At 50.6% G+C, this 19,209-nt stretch overlaps 1 protein-coding gene across 1 annotated transcript; it reads right to left on the bottom strand.

Annotated features, from left to right (window-relative positions):
- Nucleotides 1-508: 508 nt before the first annotated feature.
- Nucleotides 509-17,679, bottom strand: C6H20orf96 (chromosome 6 C20orf96 homolog; the record flags this gene model as incomplete). The annotated part of the gene is made up of 9 exons (XM_026402165.2): nt 509-566; nt 2,575-2,693; nt 2,965-3,051; nt 3,203-3,304; nt 3,384-3,541; nt 4,613-4,712; nt 6,591-6,749; nt 11,475-11,590; nt 17,571-17,679. Coding segments are annotated over 9 exons (1,008 nt in total), but the record flags the coding sequence as incomplete, so codon positions are not given.
- Nucleotides 17,680-19,209: the final 1,530 nt, after the last annotated feature.

Genomic DNA, 19,209 nt, shown 5'->3' with positions numbered 1-19,209 from the left:
GGCACTGTCCCCAGCAGCTCTGGGCACAAACTACAAGGGAAGCAGGGTTCCCAATGCACCAGGTGGCAGCCTTGGGGATGCAGCGCTGCCCGGGGCGGGGGGGGGGGGGGGGTGTCACTCCAGCACTTCTTCTGGAGAAGTCCTGAGCCCCAGTACAGTCACCATGGCTGGCCACCCTTCATCTCAAGGCAAAATCCATCCCTATCCCGCCTTCTGCAGGCCCGGGACCCCACACACCAGCACAGAGCAATGCAGACCCGGCTTTATTGGTAGAAAGGAATGGAAATTTTAACTGGGAATCCCCAACTGGCCTGGGGGGCAGGGCCACTGTAGAAAAGGGAGAGAAAGAGAAGGGAAAGAAATCATTGTATACAGGAAAGGAGGGGAGGAGGAGGGGGAGGGGCTCAGAGCAGGGTCTGAACAGAGACTCAGGCTGGAAGTGAACCCATCAAGGCTCCAGGTGCTGGGAAGGGTGGGGGAGGGGAGGGGAGGGCGGCCGCTGCATCCTCTAGAAGAGGAGCTCTTCTTCTGGGAGGTTGAGGATGACATCCATGTCTGGGGTGCATCTGGAGGGAAGCAGCAAAGAGGAGTGTGGAGGGGCAACTGGGGGCCAGAGTTGGGGGATGGGACAGCCTTGCCCGTGGCCCACTGGCTGGGGGCAGCAGCAGCAGCAGCACCCAAGAATTTCTCCGTGATACAGAACCCGGGGCCCTCCGCAGCCTCCTGGTTTAGAATCTGCTTTTTAACAAGAGCTCTGGGTGCGTCGGGTGCAGAGGCGCTTGCCTGTAACCCCGGCTACTCAGGAGGCTGAGGAGGAGGATCGCAAGAATGGAAGGCCAGACTGGGCCACTTAGTAAGGCCCTGTCTCAAAGGGGAAAAATAAAAGGGCTGGGGACACAGCTCAGTGGTAGAGCACCCCTGGGTTCAATCCCCAGTACAAAAAAAAAAAAAAAAAAAGATGTCCAGGTGTCCAGGTGATGGCTGCGCATCTTCGAGCTTGAGAATCTCTGCTGGGCAGCCCGCCATGCCCACGCTCCGGGAAGGGAAAGCTGCTGGGCCTTCCTGATGGTGTCTTCCATCAGGAAGATGTGGGTGGGGGCACTGCCCTCGGCCTCTTTGCCCCTTTTACTCCTCTGCTCCTGCAGACGGGGTAGGTCTACCTGGACAGTGAGCCTGGCAAGGGGGGCCCACAGCAAGGGCTGCCCGCTCTCCTCTCAGCAACAAGCTGCCCACAAGGACCGGCTCTCCCCCAACCCTGTGTCCAGCTCCACCACGGCCAGGTGGCTCCATCTGCCTAATTCTAAGGTGGCTGGAAATATAAGCCACATTCTCTAAATAAACTTCAGCAGAAAAAAAAACAAAACCTGGTACCCTAGCCCACATCACCCTCGCCCCCTCACTCTCCTTTCAATGTGTGCAGGTCCCAGGTCAAGGCAGTGGGCACCTACGTGTGCCACCCCAGAGACCCCAGCACCACCACCAAGAATCGCTTCTTCTCCGGCCCTTCACCTGGCGAGCTTCTACACAAACTTCAGACCTTGGTTCAATGTCACATCCTCAGGGAAACCTTCCTTGACTGCCCCAGGCCCACTACCATGGGACACACTCTCCCAGGGCCATGGACTTCTGTCCTTGACAGTTCTGTCCATCTGTGTCTTCTTGTTGTTGGTGGTGGTGGTGGTGTTACCTGGTACTGGGGACGGAACCCAGGGGTGCTCTATCACTGAGTCACATCCCCAGTCCTTTTTATTTATTAAGTTTTTAAATTTTGAGACAGAATCTAACTAAGTTGCTGAGGGTCTTGCCAAATTGCTGAAGCCGGCTTCGAACTTGCAATCCTCCTGCCTCAGCCTCCTGAGTCACTGGGATTACAAGTGTGCACCACTGTGCCTGGCTACATCTGTGTCTTATTGTCCATTAATGTCTGGTTCCCTCCTCAACTCCATGGTGGCAGGACCAAAGGTCCCTTTCATTCACATGGTGCCTGGTTCTTCACAAGCACTTCATAAACTCAGGAAGAGGAAGAGATGAAGGCAGAGAGATGAAGAGGGAAAATTAAATAATTCTCCAATACCAGCTCTACCACCCAGAGTCCTGTCGTGCTGACCTGCAGAAGCCTGGCCGGGGGACCCCAGCCCAACCACAGAGGGCCTGGTCCAAGAGAGCAGGCAGAGAATTGGTTCTGGAAGGGAAGAAGCCTGAAAGGACGGGGGGCATCCTTCTCTCCTCAGGCTGTGTCTCCAGCCTCAGCTCCCTCCCGGTGAGTGACAAGCGTGTCTCCTCGTGGTGACAAGACCAACCACCCCCTCAACTCTGCCTTCTTCGACAGCCCACCAGGTTGACACTTGGACTCTGGGAAGCAGATGGGTCCTTAGGGATTGCCTAGCTCTGGGAAAATGAGACCCCGCCATGGGAAAGGTCCCGTCGGCCTGTGGCCAGTGGCAGAGCCGAGGGGGACACCCAGGCCTCCTCCCTCCCTGTGCCGGGTCCTGCCATCCACACGAGGCTGAGTTTCCTGAGACCAGAGAATCTCCTGGAGCCCCAAAGACGGCCAGCTGCACAAGCACCACATACTTGGGTCTCCGAAGCAGAACGTCCTTGAAAACAACCTCTCGGGGTTCCTGCCTCCGGGCCCGGAGCTCTTCCACCTCGGCCTTCAGCTCGGGCAGTCTCCCCTTCAGCTCGTCAATGAACTGACAGGTGGGGCGTGGGGGGAGAGGAGGGAGAGGCCGGGTGGCCCCCCATGACAGGGAGAGAAGGGCGAATGCACAGGAGTAAGGACACCTGGGAACACGAGGTGGGCTTTGTCCCCAGGACAGGCTGGACTCCAGAGGAGACCTCCCTGCTCAGGACGGGGCCAGAGCACCAGCTGGCGGCAGTGTCCTGAGGTGAGGAAACGCTGAGGGGTAGTGAGCACGGGGACCCCCACCCCTCAGAGGGACCATCACCTTCCTGTCCACTCACCTCCGTGACCGTCCCTCTGCACCTCCGCCTGTGCTGGCTGTCCTGGGTCTTCTGCAGAAGGGCCTCCTCGTGGGGCTGCAGGGTTCTCTGTGGGTAAGGGAGAGGCCTGGGCCCTGGGCGCCTCTTCCAGGGCACCTGCGCTGGGCTGGGGGTCGGGGGTGCTGGAGGAGAGGACTGGGAAGGTGGCAGGGCTGGGGTGGGACTCGGAGACCCCCCCCCACAGCAGCTGGCCACTCACCATCGCCAGAGACCTCAGGATTTTTTCCTTCTTCTTCCAAATCTCGGCGGACAGCAACTCCAGGACCATTCTGCGCATCTCAGCAAGGTTATCCAGCTCGTCCTGGGGCCAGCACAAGGGGGTTGGCCGCCGGCCCACCTCCCACAGGCTCCAGCGCAGCCGGGCCAGGGGCTCTCCCCACCTGCTGGTCGTCTTTGGCCTGCTGAAGCTGGCGCACAAGGTTGGCAATCTGGACAGACCTAACTGGGTACTCGTGGTCCATGTACGTGCTCAGGAAGTTCACCTCCTCTTGGGTCTTCTCGACTTTGGCGTTCAGCTGCTCCACCTGCAGCTCCAGGCCTGGGAGGGGTGGAGAGGAAGGTCAGAGGGGCAGGAGGCAGGGCCTTCCCTCAAAGGTCTCACTCACCCAGGAGGCCCAGGAGCCCCCTGGCCAATAGGCTGGGGTCTGCACTGAGAGGAGCTCACACAGCCTGGGAAGAGGTGAAAAGTCATGTCCCTAGAGAGTGACCCAGGCCTGCGGGGGACAGGCAACGCTGACAGAGAAGCTAAAAGGCTGCAGATCCCTAGACCAGCAGGGGGCAGTGATCTCGCCTGTAATCCCAGCAGCTGGGGAGGCTGAGGCAGGAAGATTGCAAGTTCAAAGCCAGCCTCAGCAAAAGTGGGGCTTTAGGCAACTCAGTGAGACCCTGTCTCTAAATAAAATACAAAATAGGGCTGGGGATGTGGCTCCGTGGGTGAGCTCCTGAGTTCAATCCCTCGTACCAAAAATCCCTAGAGCAGTCCAGCCCTGCTGGCCGGGCATGGCACCCCCAAGCTCATTCCTCCCTGAACTTCAACCTCCTCAGACATGCTCCCAAGGAGCCGAGACCAGGGAGACAGGGACCCGCTGGCTCCCAGGACACAGTCTCCAGTGCTCTGTCCTGCTTCCTCTGTGGAGGGGTCCCCCAAAGTCTAAGCCTACGTGGTCCACGGCTCCCTGCCCCCTCTAGGCCGCTCAAAGCCCTGCGGGCTGGAAGCCAGGATCCTAGCCCAGCCACTGGCTCCCAGAGGGACCTTAGAGATCGAGCCAGGCTAGAACTGGGTTCTGGCTCCCCGCTGTGTGACCTTCAGCAGGCTACTCTGCCTCCCTTAGCTGCGGTTTCTTCATCTGTAAAATGGGAACGCAGCCCATTCTGCAGGTGGTTATAATGGCCGTGTGAGAGTGCACCCAGAAAAATGCAGACACACGAGGCCTAGCAAGTGCTAAGAGCTGGATAGCAAGCTATCAGCTCTATCCCTGAGCAACTCCATCGGCCTAGGAGGGAGAGGCGGGCCCGGTGACTTCTGAAAGGCGGGTGCAGGTGAATGCCCCAGCTGTCCTCCCCGAGGGGTCAGGGGTGAGCACAAGGCGTTGGTCCCAAAGCTTCTTACAGTTTATCTTGCTTTCCTCCTTATCTTCCCACTCCTGGAGCTCAGACTGCAATTGCTGTATCCTCTTCTTGTTGGAGTACTCCAGGATGTCGATGATGTTCTGTGGGAGTGGTGGGGTGGGGTCAGCTCACACCCCCCCCACCCCACACCCCCCCACACACCCCCACCCCCACCTCTGCTGGCTCAGGCTCATGGCAGGCTGCAGCCATCTGGCACTTCCTCAGCGAAGTTCCCAGTCGCACCCCAGGCCCAGCAACCTGACCAGAGGCTGGAGAACAGCTCCTACCCACCCCCCACAGACTCCTTGACTGACAGGGCCCTCCATGATCTGGCCTGGACCCACCTCATCTCCTGAGATTTCTTCCTGGCACCTACTGTCAACCACCTAACATGGCTCCTGGGCCAGTTCCGATCCCTCTCCTCCCAAGTCTCTTTCCTGTGCCTGCAGCACGTACCTGGTCTCCCCCAGTTCACACCTGTATTGCAGATTTTAGCTCAGGAATCCTTCCTGTGAGAAGCCTCCCTCATGTTCCCATGCATCAGTCAGTGGCCCCCTCGGGGTTCCACAGTCCCCTACCTCTTACTTTCCAGGCTTTCTAAGTGCCTGGGACCCCAGTGGAAGGAAGAGCTTGATGTAGACAGGGTGTCTCCCGTCGGCCATTCCCAAGGAGCCACGGGACCATCCAGGATGAACAAAAGATGCACAAGCAGACCAGCCGAGGAAGGTCTGAAGAAGGTTCTACCAAGTTTCCTTATAACTGTACGTCCCTGGCCTTGGTCCCTGTTATAAGCTGAACTGTTTACCCCCAAAATTCACAGATTAGAACCCCAGCCAAATGACTATATTTGGAGACAGGACAGGGCCTTTCAGGAAGTAATTAAAGCTCAACCAGGTCACAAAGGCCCTCATCCGACAGGTCTGGTGTCCTTATCAGGAGAGAAACCAGTGCTCGCTCTCCCTGCAACAAGACCGCCATCTGCAAACCAGGAAGAGGGGCTGCGCCAGAAGCCAGCCCTGTCAGCTGGGCATGGGAATGCACGCCTGGAATCCCAGCTACGTGGGAGGCTGAGCCAGGAGGATCACAAATTCAAGGCCAGTCTAGGCTACTTAGCAAGACTGTTCAAATTAAAAAATGAAAAGGGCTGGGGATCTAGTTCAGTGATGGAGCACCCCTGGGTTCACCTCCAGTCCAGGTGAAGCAGGGGCCCGCACTGCTGGCCCCTGGGTTCTGAACTCCCAGCCTCCAGATCTGTGAGAAAGTCAACTGGTGGTCTACAGAATCTCATCAGACATTCCCAACGACCAACAGGGTCCCCAAGAAGTCTGAACTTTCTTTCTCTCTCAGACTCTGGATGTGCTCAGTCCCCCTCCTCCCTGGGGAGACAGACTATAGTTGAGGGACATCAGTCCATCCAACCATTTTCTCTAACTCTCCTCCTGCCCTACACTACAGTGTCACCGACCTCTCCTAGAGGAGGCCGGGGAAGCTCCCTGGGTTCTCCACGGGTCATTCTTCACCCACAGGCCTCAAGTGCCACCACCGGGCAGAGGGTGCTCACAAGAGCAGGATGGGAAGGGCCCAGATGGGGGTGCCAGAGTGCCTGGGTTCCAATTCCAACTCTGCCCCTTGGTGGCTGGGTGACCTAGAGCCAGCGACCCAGTCTTTCTGCCTTTCCATTTGGTCTTTCATAAAATGGGATAATAATAGCGCCCACTCCACAGGGCAGTCGCCTGTTGGTGGTGAATAATGGTGGCGCTCCCTTCTCTTGCACGGGTACCACGGGTGCCAGCTGCAACCCGCTTTGGGTTGTGCCCTGCCCAACAGGTCAGCTAGTGAGCTCGGGCTGGCCCTGGGAGGGCGGCTCTGGGATTCCAAAGCCCGGCTGGGGCCAAGCGTGTTAGGGGCGCCATCTGGATGCAGGAAGCGGCCGGTAAAGGGCCCGGGGGACCTGGCGAGGGCGCGATGGGCGGGCTCACCGTCAGGGTGTCCTGCTGCTGCAGCATCGCCCGCACGCGCAAGGCCGTGCTGTCCTCGGTGTCCTGGATGGCCCTCACCAGCTTGTCGCACAGCTTGCCGAGGAAGAACTTGCGCTGGCGCATCTCCAGGAGCGAGGTCCGCTGGTTCCTGACCATCGACTGCGGGAGGGGGCCAGCAAGGGAGCGGCGCTACGCCGCAGCCCGGGGACCTGGGGACCGCTCCCGGCCGCCATCGGCCGCCCCCGGTGGCCTCCCCTGGTCGGTGCGCCGAGCGGGGCGGTTCCCAGGTTCCCATTGTCCGCCGCCCAGCGCCTCTCGACCGTCCGGAAATGCATACAGTTGATGGCATGTCACCCTCTCGTTGAAAAGATCTCATTAGTGACTAAATAAAATAAAGGAGCACTTACTATCCCTGGCTTTTTAAATCAATGAATGAGAAATAACAATGGTAAACGCCCCAGGTGATGGGCCAGGTTGTGGGGGAAAGAGGGGCAGAATGGAGGACGATAAGGACTATCCCGACCTCATCAAGCCACACACCTGTGAAAACGACCAGGGCTAGGGAGGTTAGTGACTTGCCGAGGTCACAGACAACCTTGGGCACATAAAATCCACAGTAATAATAGCATCAGTAGCAATCATCGCAGGCCGGCTTCGTGCCAGGAGAGGCACTGAGCCCTGTCTGCAGATGGCACATGGTATCAGTTCAACTTTCAGCAGCCCTGTTTACTAACTCTATTTTGCTGGTAAGTGAAGGCTCAATGAGGTTCAGAGAGGTTAAGTGATTTGCTCAATGTCACACAGCCAAGAAATGCTACTGCTGGCATTGGAAACGGAGAGTCTTTTCACTACACTAAGGTAAGGACTGAGTGGGCTTAAAACTGCAAGAAGTGGCTGAACCAGTGACTATGACTTAGATATTAGGTCGAGACACACCTTGGTTCGAATCCTATCTCTGCCACTTACCATCTCAGGGAATTTAGACATGTTAATTAACTTTCCAAAACGTGGTTACACTCATTCTAAAGCTGCCAGAAACTAAGACTTGCTTCAGAAAGCTGCTATGAAACATAAAGGAAGCCAGGTGTGGTGGCTCACGCCTGTAATCCCAGCACCCTAAGGGAGGCTGAGGCAGAAAGATTCCAAGTTTGAGTCCAGCCTCAGCAACTTAGTGAGGCTCCAAGCAGTTTAGTGAGAGCTGTCTCAAAATAAAAAATTATCCAAAATACATGTATAAAGACATGAATTGGGTGTCAACATACTTTATATACAAACAGAAATAAGAAAAATTGTGGTATATAAGTGTAATAAGAATTGTAATGCAAAAATCAGTACATTATAAAGACATGAATTGGCGTGAACATACTTTATATAAAAGATATGAAAAATTGTGTTCTATATGTGTGATAGAATTGTAATGCATTCCGCTGTCGTGTATTCAAAAAAATAAAATCAAGTTTTAAAAAAAGGGCTGGGGATGTAGCAGCTCAGTGGCAAATCATCCCTGGATTCAATACCTAATTACCCTCCAAAAAAAAAAAAAGAAAGAAAGAAAGAAGATAAATTCACAGTCAAGTCACTTAATGGCAGGGCCCAGATGCGCTCAGTGAACAGTACTGATCGCGGTCTCTGGGCCTCCACCCGGGCACAACCTTTGCTCTATTTTATAGTCCTTCATTTGGGGGAAGGGGGTAACTGAGGATTGAACTCAGGAGCACTTGACCACTGAGCCAGACCCCCAGCCCTATTTTGTGTTTTATTTAGAGACAGGGTCTCACTGAGTTGCTTAGCACTTCGATGTTGCTGAGGCTGGCTTTGAACTCATGATCCTCCTGCCTCAGCCTCCTGAGCTGCTGGGATTACAGGCGTGCGTCACCATGACCGGCTTCCTTCCAAGTCCTTCTTTTCCTCCTGCTTTCTCTGCCCCTCCTGGCCCTCAGCTCCTGTATGACAACAGTAATAATGCTAATGTCTGGGGTGAGGCCAGCACTTCATGCCACTCACCCCACAGTGACCCTGATGGGGACTATTATTAGCCCCACTTTACAAAGTGGAACCCGAGGACCAGATTCAGTAACATACCCAAGGTCACACATAGCAGGGCTGTTGTCTTCCAAGTCTGGGCGGCTAGCCACTCGGCTGTCTTGCCTCCCCATCTCCAGACCCAAGTATCCACCAAGGTCTTGGAGTAACATCAGTCTCTAAGTCCCGGGCCACTGAGCCTGCGCCATGGGGCTGGCCACAGCAATCTGCATGATTATCACACACCCCACTCCCGAGTGAGCCTGGGAAACAGAATGCAATGACTGCTCTAGAGAGGATCTCTGACCGCCAGATCTAAGGCAGATCAGTTTCTCTCTCTCTGACCCTTATCTCAATCTGCACTTATGTGACCCGACTCCTAACTCTGTCTCCCCCTTTCCCAACTGATCTTTCTCCTAGGACTTATCACCTGACATGACCTTTTCTTTTTCTCTTCTTGCTTGTCTCCTTCTCATGGCATATCACGGCCTGGAGGGCAGGGGCTCTGTCTTGTCACAGCTGTGTCACCAGCGTGTAAACCATGCCTGCAGTAGGGTAAGTGAATGGGCAACTATTCTATGGGGCCTTGAATTCATTTATGATGTCTCCCAGGAAAAGGATCAGCCCCGTGGCCACACAAAGCTCAGCTCCTTGTTGGTGGCTGCATCCCAACACTGGCACACTCCACGGGATGGACTGACTAATCGCCCTGGTGATGCTGAGGGACAAGACAGCTGAAAACCTGGCTCTAAAAACAAGTCACCTGGGCAACTTCTGCGCTTCCCCTGCTTCCTCCTCACCCCACAGTCCATTCTCCACAGGGCAGCAGCGGCCCAAGGATTCCTTTGAAAACCTAAATCAGGTCACATCCCCCCTCTACTCAAAATCCCCCAGATTCTTGCCATCTTAGCATAAGAACTTAAGAGCTAATCATGACTACAGGGCCATGAGCCCCTCTACCCCAACACACCATCCGGCCTCACCATCAATTACTCCAGCCACACCAACCCCAGGGCCTTTGCACTTGAGGTTCCTCAGCCTGAAACATTCCTCTTTCAAATGTACACGTGGGGCTGGGGATGTGGCTCAAGTGGTAGCGTGCTCGCCTGGCATGCGTGCGGCCCGGGATCGATCCTCAGCACCACATACCAACAAAGATGTTGTGTCTGCCAAAAACTAAAAAGTAAATATTAAAACTCTCTCTCTCTCTCTCTCTCTCTCTCAAAAAAAAAAAAAAATGTACACGTGGCTGCTTCCTTACTTCCTTCAGGTCTCGACTCAAAGGTGAGCACCTCAGCAGCCTTCCCTGAGCACCCTGTCCAACAGTCACTCACTGCCACCCCCTCTTATTTTTTTTTTTTTTTTTTGGTACTGGGGATTGAACTCAGGGGCACTCAACCACTGAGCCACATCCCCATTCTATTTGGTATTTTATTTAGAGACAGGATCTCACTGAGTTGCTTACACCTCACTGTTGCTGAGGTTGGCTTTGAACTCACAATCCTCCTGCCTCAGCCTCCTGAGCCGCTGGGCTTACAGGTGAGTGCTACTGTGCCCAGCCCCCTAATCTTATTCTCATGCTTCCTCATAGCTTTCATCATCACGACACATCACGTATCCACCCTGGTTATCATCTGTGTCCCCCAGGAGAATGTCAGTTCCCTAAGGTCAGAGGCCACATCACTGGTGGTCCTCGTACTCAGAACAGGGCCTGGCACTTAGCAGGTGCTCAATAAATATTTTTTGACTAAATGAATGAGAAAGTATTGAGAGACAGTGTTATCAACTGGTTAGGAGCCCAAGTTTTACAGCCAAATTGTCTAAATTCACATTCAGTGTCAGACAAAAACAATAAACCTCTATAAAGTCAGGATAAAAGTAATATCAGAAACTATGAACCTCCTTTTTGAGAATGCTGGGCCCCCTCTAAACAATTTTGCAAAACTGAAGCCTAAAGTGCAAAAAGTGGTTTTAAAACGAATACATTTCCCCTCTTCTTTTATAGTCATCATTCATTTAACTATTAAAAAAAATCTTGAAGAAGTAAGAATTCTTCTAACCAGGTATGGTGTTGTACGCCTATAATCCAAGGTTTGGGAGGCTGAAGCAGGAGATCTGCAAGTTCAAAGCCAGCCTCAGCAACTCAGTGAGGCCCTAAGCAACAATGAGACCGTGTCTGTAAATAAAATATAAAAAGGGCTGGGGTGTGGCTCAGTGGTTAAGCATCCCTGGGTTCAATCCCTGGTACCAAAAAAGAAAAAGAAAAAAAAAAAGAATTTTTCTGCAGTATTTTGTACTATTTATAACACAGTGTTTCCCTTTCTGCTGTGAATACTGCAGACTCCTCTTTCTTCAGTCATTTTCAAATACTTTGAAATGCTGTTCAGATAATAAAAGAAGCCACAAAACAGTCTGTGATGGGAATATTAATCAACGGCCATGCTAATCAGCTGATTGGACATCTTAAGGGTCAGCTTTTAAGCTGCGCCTCAGTGTTCACTGTTCCCATGAGGTTAACATATGGGAAATTCCTTAAAAAGCCACTCGATGGGATTCCTAATGCACCAAAATAAAAGGTGATTCTGATTGTCTCTCCGAGTCTCATCACAAGAGCCAGCGCTTAGCTTAACTGACTTTGACCCCTGGGATGCCATTTTCTTGTTGTGTGACATGCTGCAAGTCATTTACCTTCCTGTCCCTCAGTGTCCCCACCTGTAAAACAGGAATGATCGGAGTGGGGGGTGGTGCGGGGGTTGCCACGGGGCAGAAGTGAGTCTGGCCCCCTGAGGTGCTCAGAGCTGGTCGCTGAGCCTCCTCGGTGCCCCTCTCTGGCCAGGGGCCTGCGGAGAGACCCCCTCATACCCTCATGAACCGGACTTTGGCCTGAATCTTCCTAGAGTTGAACTTGTCCTTCAGGTGCGAATCTTCTGGCTCCCTGGGCTGGTATGTCGTCACCACTGTGGGCTGGTAGTAGGTCACTGGAGACATATGGAAAGAAAGAGGGTCCAGGGCCAGGGCTGAGGCTCCGCAGTGGCGCACTTGCCTGGCACTTGTGAGGCTCTGGGTTCGATTCTCAGCACCGCATATTAATAAATAAAATAAAGGTCCATCAACAACCAAAAAATATATATTAAAAAAAAAAAGAAAGAAAGAAAGAAAGAAGGTCCATCCTCCCAGAGAACACTGTATTCTATGAAAAGCTGATTGCATTACGCAGACGGCCACTCTGAGGCTTCCAGGTAGAATGAGTTGGAAACGCCCCCTTTTTGTATTCTGCCAGTTGCTGATGCAGCTGGGCACAGCCAGAGACCAGAGCCTGGTGGCCCAGCTCTGAACACCTGGTCTCTCACCAACCTGGCTGATGGAACAGGCCAGGTGAGTTTGGAGTAAAGAAGAGCTATTGAGGGCCGCGCACAGTGGTGCACGCCGGTAATCCCAGAGGCTCAGGAGGCCGAGGTAGGAGGATCCTGAGTTCAAAGCCAGCCTCAGCACAAGTGAGGCGCTAAGCAACTCAACTGTCTCTAAAGAAAATACAAAACAGGGCTGGGATGTGGCTCAGTGGTCGAGTGCCCCTAAGGTCAAGCCCTGGTACTCCCCACCAAAAAAAATGAAGAAGTATTGAAGAAGACAGAGCCTTCTAAGAGCTCTATGACCCAAGGGGTCACGAGACCTCTCTGTCCCCGGGTTCCTCCATCTGTAAGATGGGAGTCATCGTCATGCCTGCCTCTTGGAGTTGTCTTGAAGATTAACTAACTTACTGTGCTTTAAGGTGTCAGGGCAGTGCCTGTCACGCCTTCCACGCTGGGCACACTATTATTTCCAGTCACCTGGTAACTGGGACCACAGCATCAGACCAGGCATGGTACCAGCTGCAGTTCTCCCTTCAGGGAATAAAGGCATTTGGAGAGCAGGTCCTTAGGATCCCTGCTTTCCTGCAGCCTGTCGCCAACTAACACTTGACAAACCCCAGAGGGCTACAGCTCCTCTCTCAGTCTCCACCAAAACCTCTATTCCAGCTACAACCCAGTTCATTTGGGGAAATAATTAATTATTTCTTTAAAAAACTCAAGATCCTGGGCTGGGGATGGGGCTCACTGGTCAGGTGCTTGCCTGGCATGCATGAGATCCTGGGTTCAAATCCCCCAGCACCAAAACAATATATTTTTTTTTTTAAGCCCAGAAAAGGGCCATGGTCGGGGCTGGGGATGTGGCTCAAGCGGTAGCGTGCCCGTCTGGCATGCGTGCGGCCCGGGTTCGATCCTCAGCACCACATACCAACAAAGATGTTGTGTCCGCCGAGAACTAAGAAATAAATATTAAAATTCTCTCTCTCTCTCCCTCTCAAAAAAAAAAAAAAAAAAAGACAGAAAGAAAGAAAAGGGCCATGGTTGTGGCTCAGTGGTAGAGTGCTTGCCTAGCACATGTGAGGTCCTGGGTTCGACCCTCAGCACCATACAAAAAATAAATAAATAAATAAATAAATAAATAAATAAATAAATAAAGGTATTGTGTTCAACTACCAAAAACAAAAAAAAAAAAGAACTGAAATCATGAAGTAAATTAATTTTCTGTCAAATGTATGAATTATCTGTACATATCTGGGAATTAATTGTATTTTTAAGGGACAAAATTACTATGATTCCAATCTTAAAGGTATAAATGAGATTTTTGCCTTAAAGTTAAAAGGTAGAAGACACTCTAATTAAATGTGTATAAATTACAGAAACTTTCAAGAGAACATAACATTACCCATATTTAGAAGTTTAGATACACAAGAATTATTTAAATACCCAATGGTTTTTGTTAGTCACACGCATGAACTATTTGAAAATGAAAATATTAAATTTCCCTAAACCTTAAAAGGTTTAGGGAAATTTAATTAACCAAGTTCCAAAATCCCTCTTACAAGTGTTTATAAAAATTATAAGATTCTAAATCTTCCTAAATGCTTAAGGAAGATTTGTAGATTTAATAATACTTATTTGCTTATTTTTATCACTACTAAGTAGCCATGACTTATCTTTGTGTGTGTGTGGTGCTGGGGATTGAACCCAGGTCTTGTGCATGCGAGGCAAGCACCCTACCAACTGAGCTATATCCCCAGCCCCATGACTTATCTTTTTTAATTAAATTTTTTATGTTCAGATAAATTCAGATTCACATGCTCGTTTGGGGTTTGGGGCTTTTTTTTTTTTGGTGGGGGGGCCTTGGAGAGGTATTTGTTTCGGTCCTGGGGATTGAACCCAGGGGCGCTTTACCACTGAGCCACATCCCAGTCCTTTTTAATTTTTTTGAGACAGGGTCTCTCTAAGTTGCTTAGGGCCTCACTCAACTGCTGAGGCTGGCCTCTAACTTGCAATCCTCCTGTCTTAGCTTCCTGAGTCAATACAATTACAGGTGTGTGACATGGCAGCTTTGTTTTTGTTTTTGTTTTTTAATTGTTGATGGTCCTTTATTGTATTCATTTATTCACATGCGGTGCTGAGAATCAGACCCAGGGCCTCACACATGCTGGGCAAGCGCTCTACCACTGAGCTACAGCTACAGCCCAACACTGCCATTTTAAGAAATAAAAAAGAGAGATCTTTTGTGCACTCTACCCAGTCTCCCAATGGCAACAAACATCTTGAACAAATACAGTACAATATCCCCAACAGGATATGGACATGAAGATACAGACAGAACTCTTCCATAACCAGGAGGGTCCCAACGGCTGCTTTTCATAACCACACCCACTTCCCTCCCATGACCACCCGCCACCAACTCTGTCCCTAACCCATGGCCATCACTAATCCGCTCTCCATTTCTATAAGAGGGTCATTTCCACAATGTTACATAAGTGGCATCATACAACATGGAAGGTTTGGTTGGCTTTTTCACTCAACAGAACTCTCTGGAGAGTCATGGAGGTTGCTGAAGGCATCATCCTTCCTCCTGCACTGCTGCACGGCAGTCCATGGAACACAGCCCCCTTCGTTGGTGGACACACTCACCTGTGGAAGGTCATCTGGGCTTGGAGATGTCCAACCCAGACTGGAGGATTATGAATAAGGGTGCTGAGACATGAGCATTCATGGACCGGCTTTTGTGTGAACTTAGGCTTTCAATTTTCTGGAATAAATTCCCAAGAGTGCAATGGCTGGGTCATCCGGAAATGGCATGCTGAATTGTGTTGGAAACTATCATACTCATTTCCTGAGCCATTTTATAGCCCCACCAACAATTTATGCCCAATCCAGTTTCTCCTCATTCATAAGCATTGGATGTATTCACTATTTTTATTTTAGCCGTTCTGATAGGTACACAGTGATATTTCATTGGGGTTCATTTGCATTTCCCTAGTGGCTATGACGTTGAGAATCTTTTCATGTGCTTATTTACTATCAGCAAATCCTCTTTGGTGAAATGTTTCTTCACATCTTTTGCCAACTGTCTAATTGAAATGTCTATTTTACTGGGATCCTTTTGGGGGGAAGGGCAATAGGTACCAGGGATTGAACTCAGGGGCACTCAACCACTAAGCCACATCCCCAGCCCTGTTTTGTATTTTATTTAAAAACAAGGTCTCACTGAATTGCTCAGAGCCTTGCCGTTGCTGAGGCTGGATTTGAACTTGTGATCCTCCTGCCTCAGCCTCCCGAGCTGCTGGTATTACAGGCTTGCGCCACCGCACCCAGCTATTTTACTGTTTTGAGAGTTCTGGATAATAGTCTACCAAATACAAGTCCTTTATAGATACATGGTTTGCAAATATCTTCTCCAGATTTGTAGGTGGTCTTTTCATTCCCGTAAAAGGATTTTTTAAGCCCAGCACAGTGGTAAATGCCTGTAATATCAGTGACTTGGGAGGCAGAGGCAGGAGGGTTACCAATTGGAGGCCAGCCTGGGCAACTTAGCAACACCCTTTGTCTCAAAATAAAAAATAAAGAATAAAATGAGGGGCTGGGGATGCAGCTCAGGGGCAAATCGTCCCTGGGTTAAATCCTCAGTACCATGAAAAAGTGGGGGGTACTGGTGGTGTGGCTCAGTGGTAGAGCACTTGCCTAGCACATGTGAGGCCCTGGATTTGATCCTCAGCACCACACAAAAATAAAAATAAATGAAATAAAGGTTAAAAAATGATTTTTTTCATAGAACAAAAATTGTTCATTTCGGTGAAGGCCACTTTCCATTTTTCATTTTTCAGTTCATAAACTGGGCTGCTGGCGTGGTGTCCAGAATTCTTCAGTTAGCCACAGGCTCCAAAGGTTGTTTTCTCCTGCCTTTTTCTAGGTTAACATTTTATGTTTTACATTTAATTTTTATGCATTTCTACATTTATATTTTGAGTTAATTTTTTTTATTAAGTAGCGAGACTTAACTTGAGGTTCACAGGTCTGGGAAAGGTGAGGTTCATTCTTTCTGTCCATAGAAGTCCAATTGCTCCACCTCATCTGAATTATTTCCTCTACTGAATTGGTTTTGCACCTTTTTCAAAAATTAGTGGGGCATATTTGTATGGAGGCATCCCCTTTCCCTCCCTGGGTAGAGCTGGCTGGGCACAGCAGAGAGCTGATCCTTCGCCCCTGCCTGGAGGTGCTGCGATCCTCACCTGGGACAGCGCTGACAGAGTTGGTTGGGCAACTGAGCTTCTAACCCCAGCATGGCAGAAGCAGGTTTTTTGGTGCTGACTGAGGGTAACATCACAGGGTCCAGCAGGAATTCTAGCCTCTACTCCCACCTAGTACTAAGGAGGCTGAAAAAAGTGGTGTGAGGTAAGACTTGTCACCTCTGAGCTTCACTCCCTCCCTCTGCCCACAGGTCAGCAGAGCCCAGTGGGAACCTGAGCCTCTACCCCCGGGCAGCATCAATAAGGCACAAGGTGGTAGACATCAGTGTTGCCCCAGGGAACTGACATTCTGTTCCTCACTCAGGGGCAGTGAGAAGGTGTGAGCAGTTGTACATGCAGGTGTGCACAGGTAGGTTTGAACAAGTGTGCAGTTCAATCAGGATACTCAAGAAATATTTCAAACCGGGCACGGTGGCACATGCCTGTAATCCCAGCAACTCATGAGGCTGAGGCAGGAGGACCAAAGCCAGCCTCGGCAACAGCGAGGGGCCTAGCAACTCAGTGAGACCCTGTCTCTAAATAAAATACAAAATAGGGCTGGGGATGTGGCTCAGTGGTCAAGTGCCCCTGAGTTCACTCCCAGTACCAAAAAAAAAAAAAAAAAGAAAGAAAGAAAAATTTCAAAATATCTGTTATTAAAAGGAATGTTGGGTGTGATGAGGCTGAGCAATAATGTTCTACATGGGTATTCTTAATACAAACCTTTTGATGTCCCCATTCCACAAATGAGAAGCCTGAGGCTCAATGAGATGAGTGACTTTTCAAATGTGTAAATTTCAAAGTCAAGATCTGAACCTACACCTGTCTGATCCCAAGCCTCAAAACTTCCTGGAAAGCATGACAACAATATGGCAGAGATGATCCCATGAGTTCACCAAACCCTGTCTTTTCCCCCCTCCTGGACACACAGCTGGACTGCATTTCCCATTTTTTCTTATGGTTAAGGGTCATGTGACTGAGTTATGGCTCTGGGACATGTGTGGAAATAGGTCACTTCATGTCTGGGCCCTAAAACAACTACCCACAAAACCATTCAAGTTCTTGCCCTCTCCTTTCCCTCTCTACCAACTAGACACAGAAATATCCTACAGACGACTTCAAAGCCTCATAAAATATCAGAGATACAAGGTCAAGGAGAACAGAAGACCACATGGAATAGATTCTCCTCGGATCTTCAAAGGCGCTTTGACATTAATAAGAAATAAGCTTCTGTATTAATACTTGAAATCTGGAAGTTGTCTGTTACATCAGTGAGCCTATCTTAATATGAATAGTGTCACCAAGGGCCAAGAGCAGCCACTTTAATTTGTCCCCATTACCCACACCAGCCCCCAAGTGCCTCTGCTCACCTGATTGGACTTTAGTCAAACTCTTCGTTTTTCTTTTAGCTTGGCTGCTGGCTTGCCCAAGTGGAGGTAGAGTAGATGGCTTGGTTTTCTGCGTGGACCACTGCCATGGAACCCAATGCAACCAGACAAAACACAATCAGTCACACAGCACGGTAAATTCAAGTTTCACTCCACCCTTTATAGGTATCCATGACCTCGAGCAAGTGATGTTAGCTCTCTGAGCCTCAATTTCCTCATCGGCAAAGCGGATCTAATAACACAACCTAACTATGGGTTGATGCAAGAATTCCAAGAGATGATATTCTTAAAGCTCGTAGTGCGTGCTCCATAAATTTTATGGGTCAGCCTGAATTTACTAAGCATATCCAGGTTGTGAGGTGCCAAGAAACAGAATGTATGGGAAGACCCAATACCCACCTCTTAGGGAACCAGAAGAGCAGACAGGAATATACCCTTACATTCTGATAAAGTAGTGACTAGAGAAAAATGAGGTTCAGAGCCTTGCTCAGGGTCCCACAGCAAAAGTGTGACACAGCTGAGACAGGAATTCAGGTCCCCAGACCCTACCACGCGGGCAGTCCCAGCCGTGGGAGGTGAAGGCAGGCGGGCTGCAGCATCGTAAACCCTCCCTTCCCGCCTAGCCCTCCCGGACTCACCAGAACGTGGGACTTGGGTTTGGACTGACTCCCATTCTGGCTAGATCTGGAAAGAGTTGGGGCGAGAAAGAACTTCCATCATCCCCAGCCCAAGGAGGAGTATGCAACACACTTGAAATTGGTGTGCAGTCTCTACCCTACAACCGCAGGGGACCAGGTACCACAGCGGAGCACAGCTGGGAGATCGCCAGAATGAGCGAGGCGGGGCTCTCAGGCGTGGGCGGGGTGGGGGCGTGGCCAGAGGACTTGGGCCCTTCAAGGAGAAGGCGGGGTTAGCGACTGGGATGCGCATGCGCAGTCCACCCCCGCCGCCACCCCACTCCTTTCTACTTCTGAAAGTCGTACTCCATTGGGGAAAAGTGTAGAGTCCTGAGTCCGTGGGTCCTTGATCTCTGAGATGCCTGTTCGGCTTCTCCAGCTTTTTTTATCTGGAGCGGATCGCGGCAACCCAAGCCAATCAAATTTCCCACAGACAAGGTGCTTTCTCGCGCTCGCGCGTCTCGGTTTCCAAGGAAACCGACTACGGAGTGCCTAGAGGAACTATTCGCGCAAGCTAATAGCACACCCCGCATTCATCGCTGCTCGGTTTCAAATATCTCTCACCTTGCCCCGCCCGCAATTCTAAAAAAATTATATTTCTCCACTCTCATCGAACTTCCATCACTTTCTCCCTCATCCTCACTCCCAATTTTACTAAAATCGTGGGAAATAGTAAACACAAAGTCACGTTTCATTTACCTTCCCACTTGCCTCCCTTCTCTTAACTCTGTGTGTGTGTGTGTGTGTGTGTGTGTGTGTGTGTGTGTGTGTGTTGCTGGGCATCAAGCCCAGGGTTTCACAGATGCTAGACAAGCGCTGCATCCCTAAGCCATACCTGCAGCCTCCTTTTCTTAACTATGTATTAATTGCCTACTAAAACCTATTTCTACACTTATTCTTACACACTGTCATTTTCTCAAATACATAAGCCCAACATTTGCCCC

This window comes from Urocitellus parryii, chromosome 6, assembly GCF_045843805.1.
Source record: "Urocitellus parryii isolate mUroPar1 chromosome 6, mUroPar1.hap1, whole genome shotgun sequence".
Lineage (NCBI taxonomy): Eukaryota > Metazoa > Chordata > Mammalia > Rodentia > Sciuridae > Urocitellus > Urocitellus parryii.
This window is presented reverse-complemented; position numbering and strand designations above follow the sequence as displayed.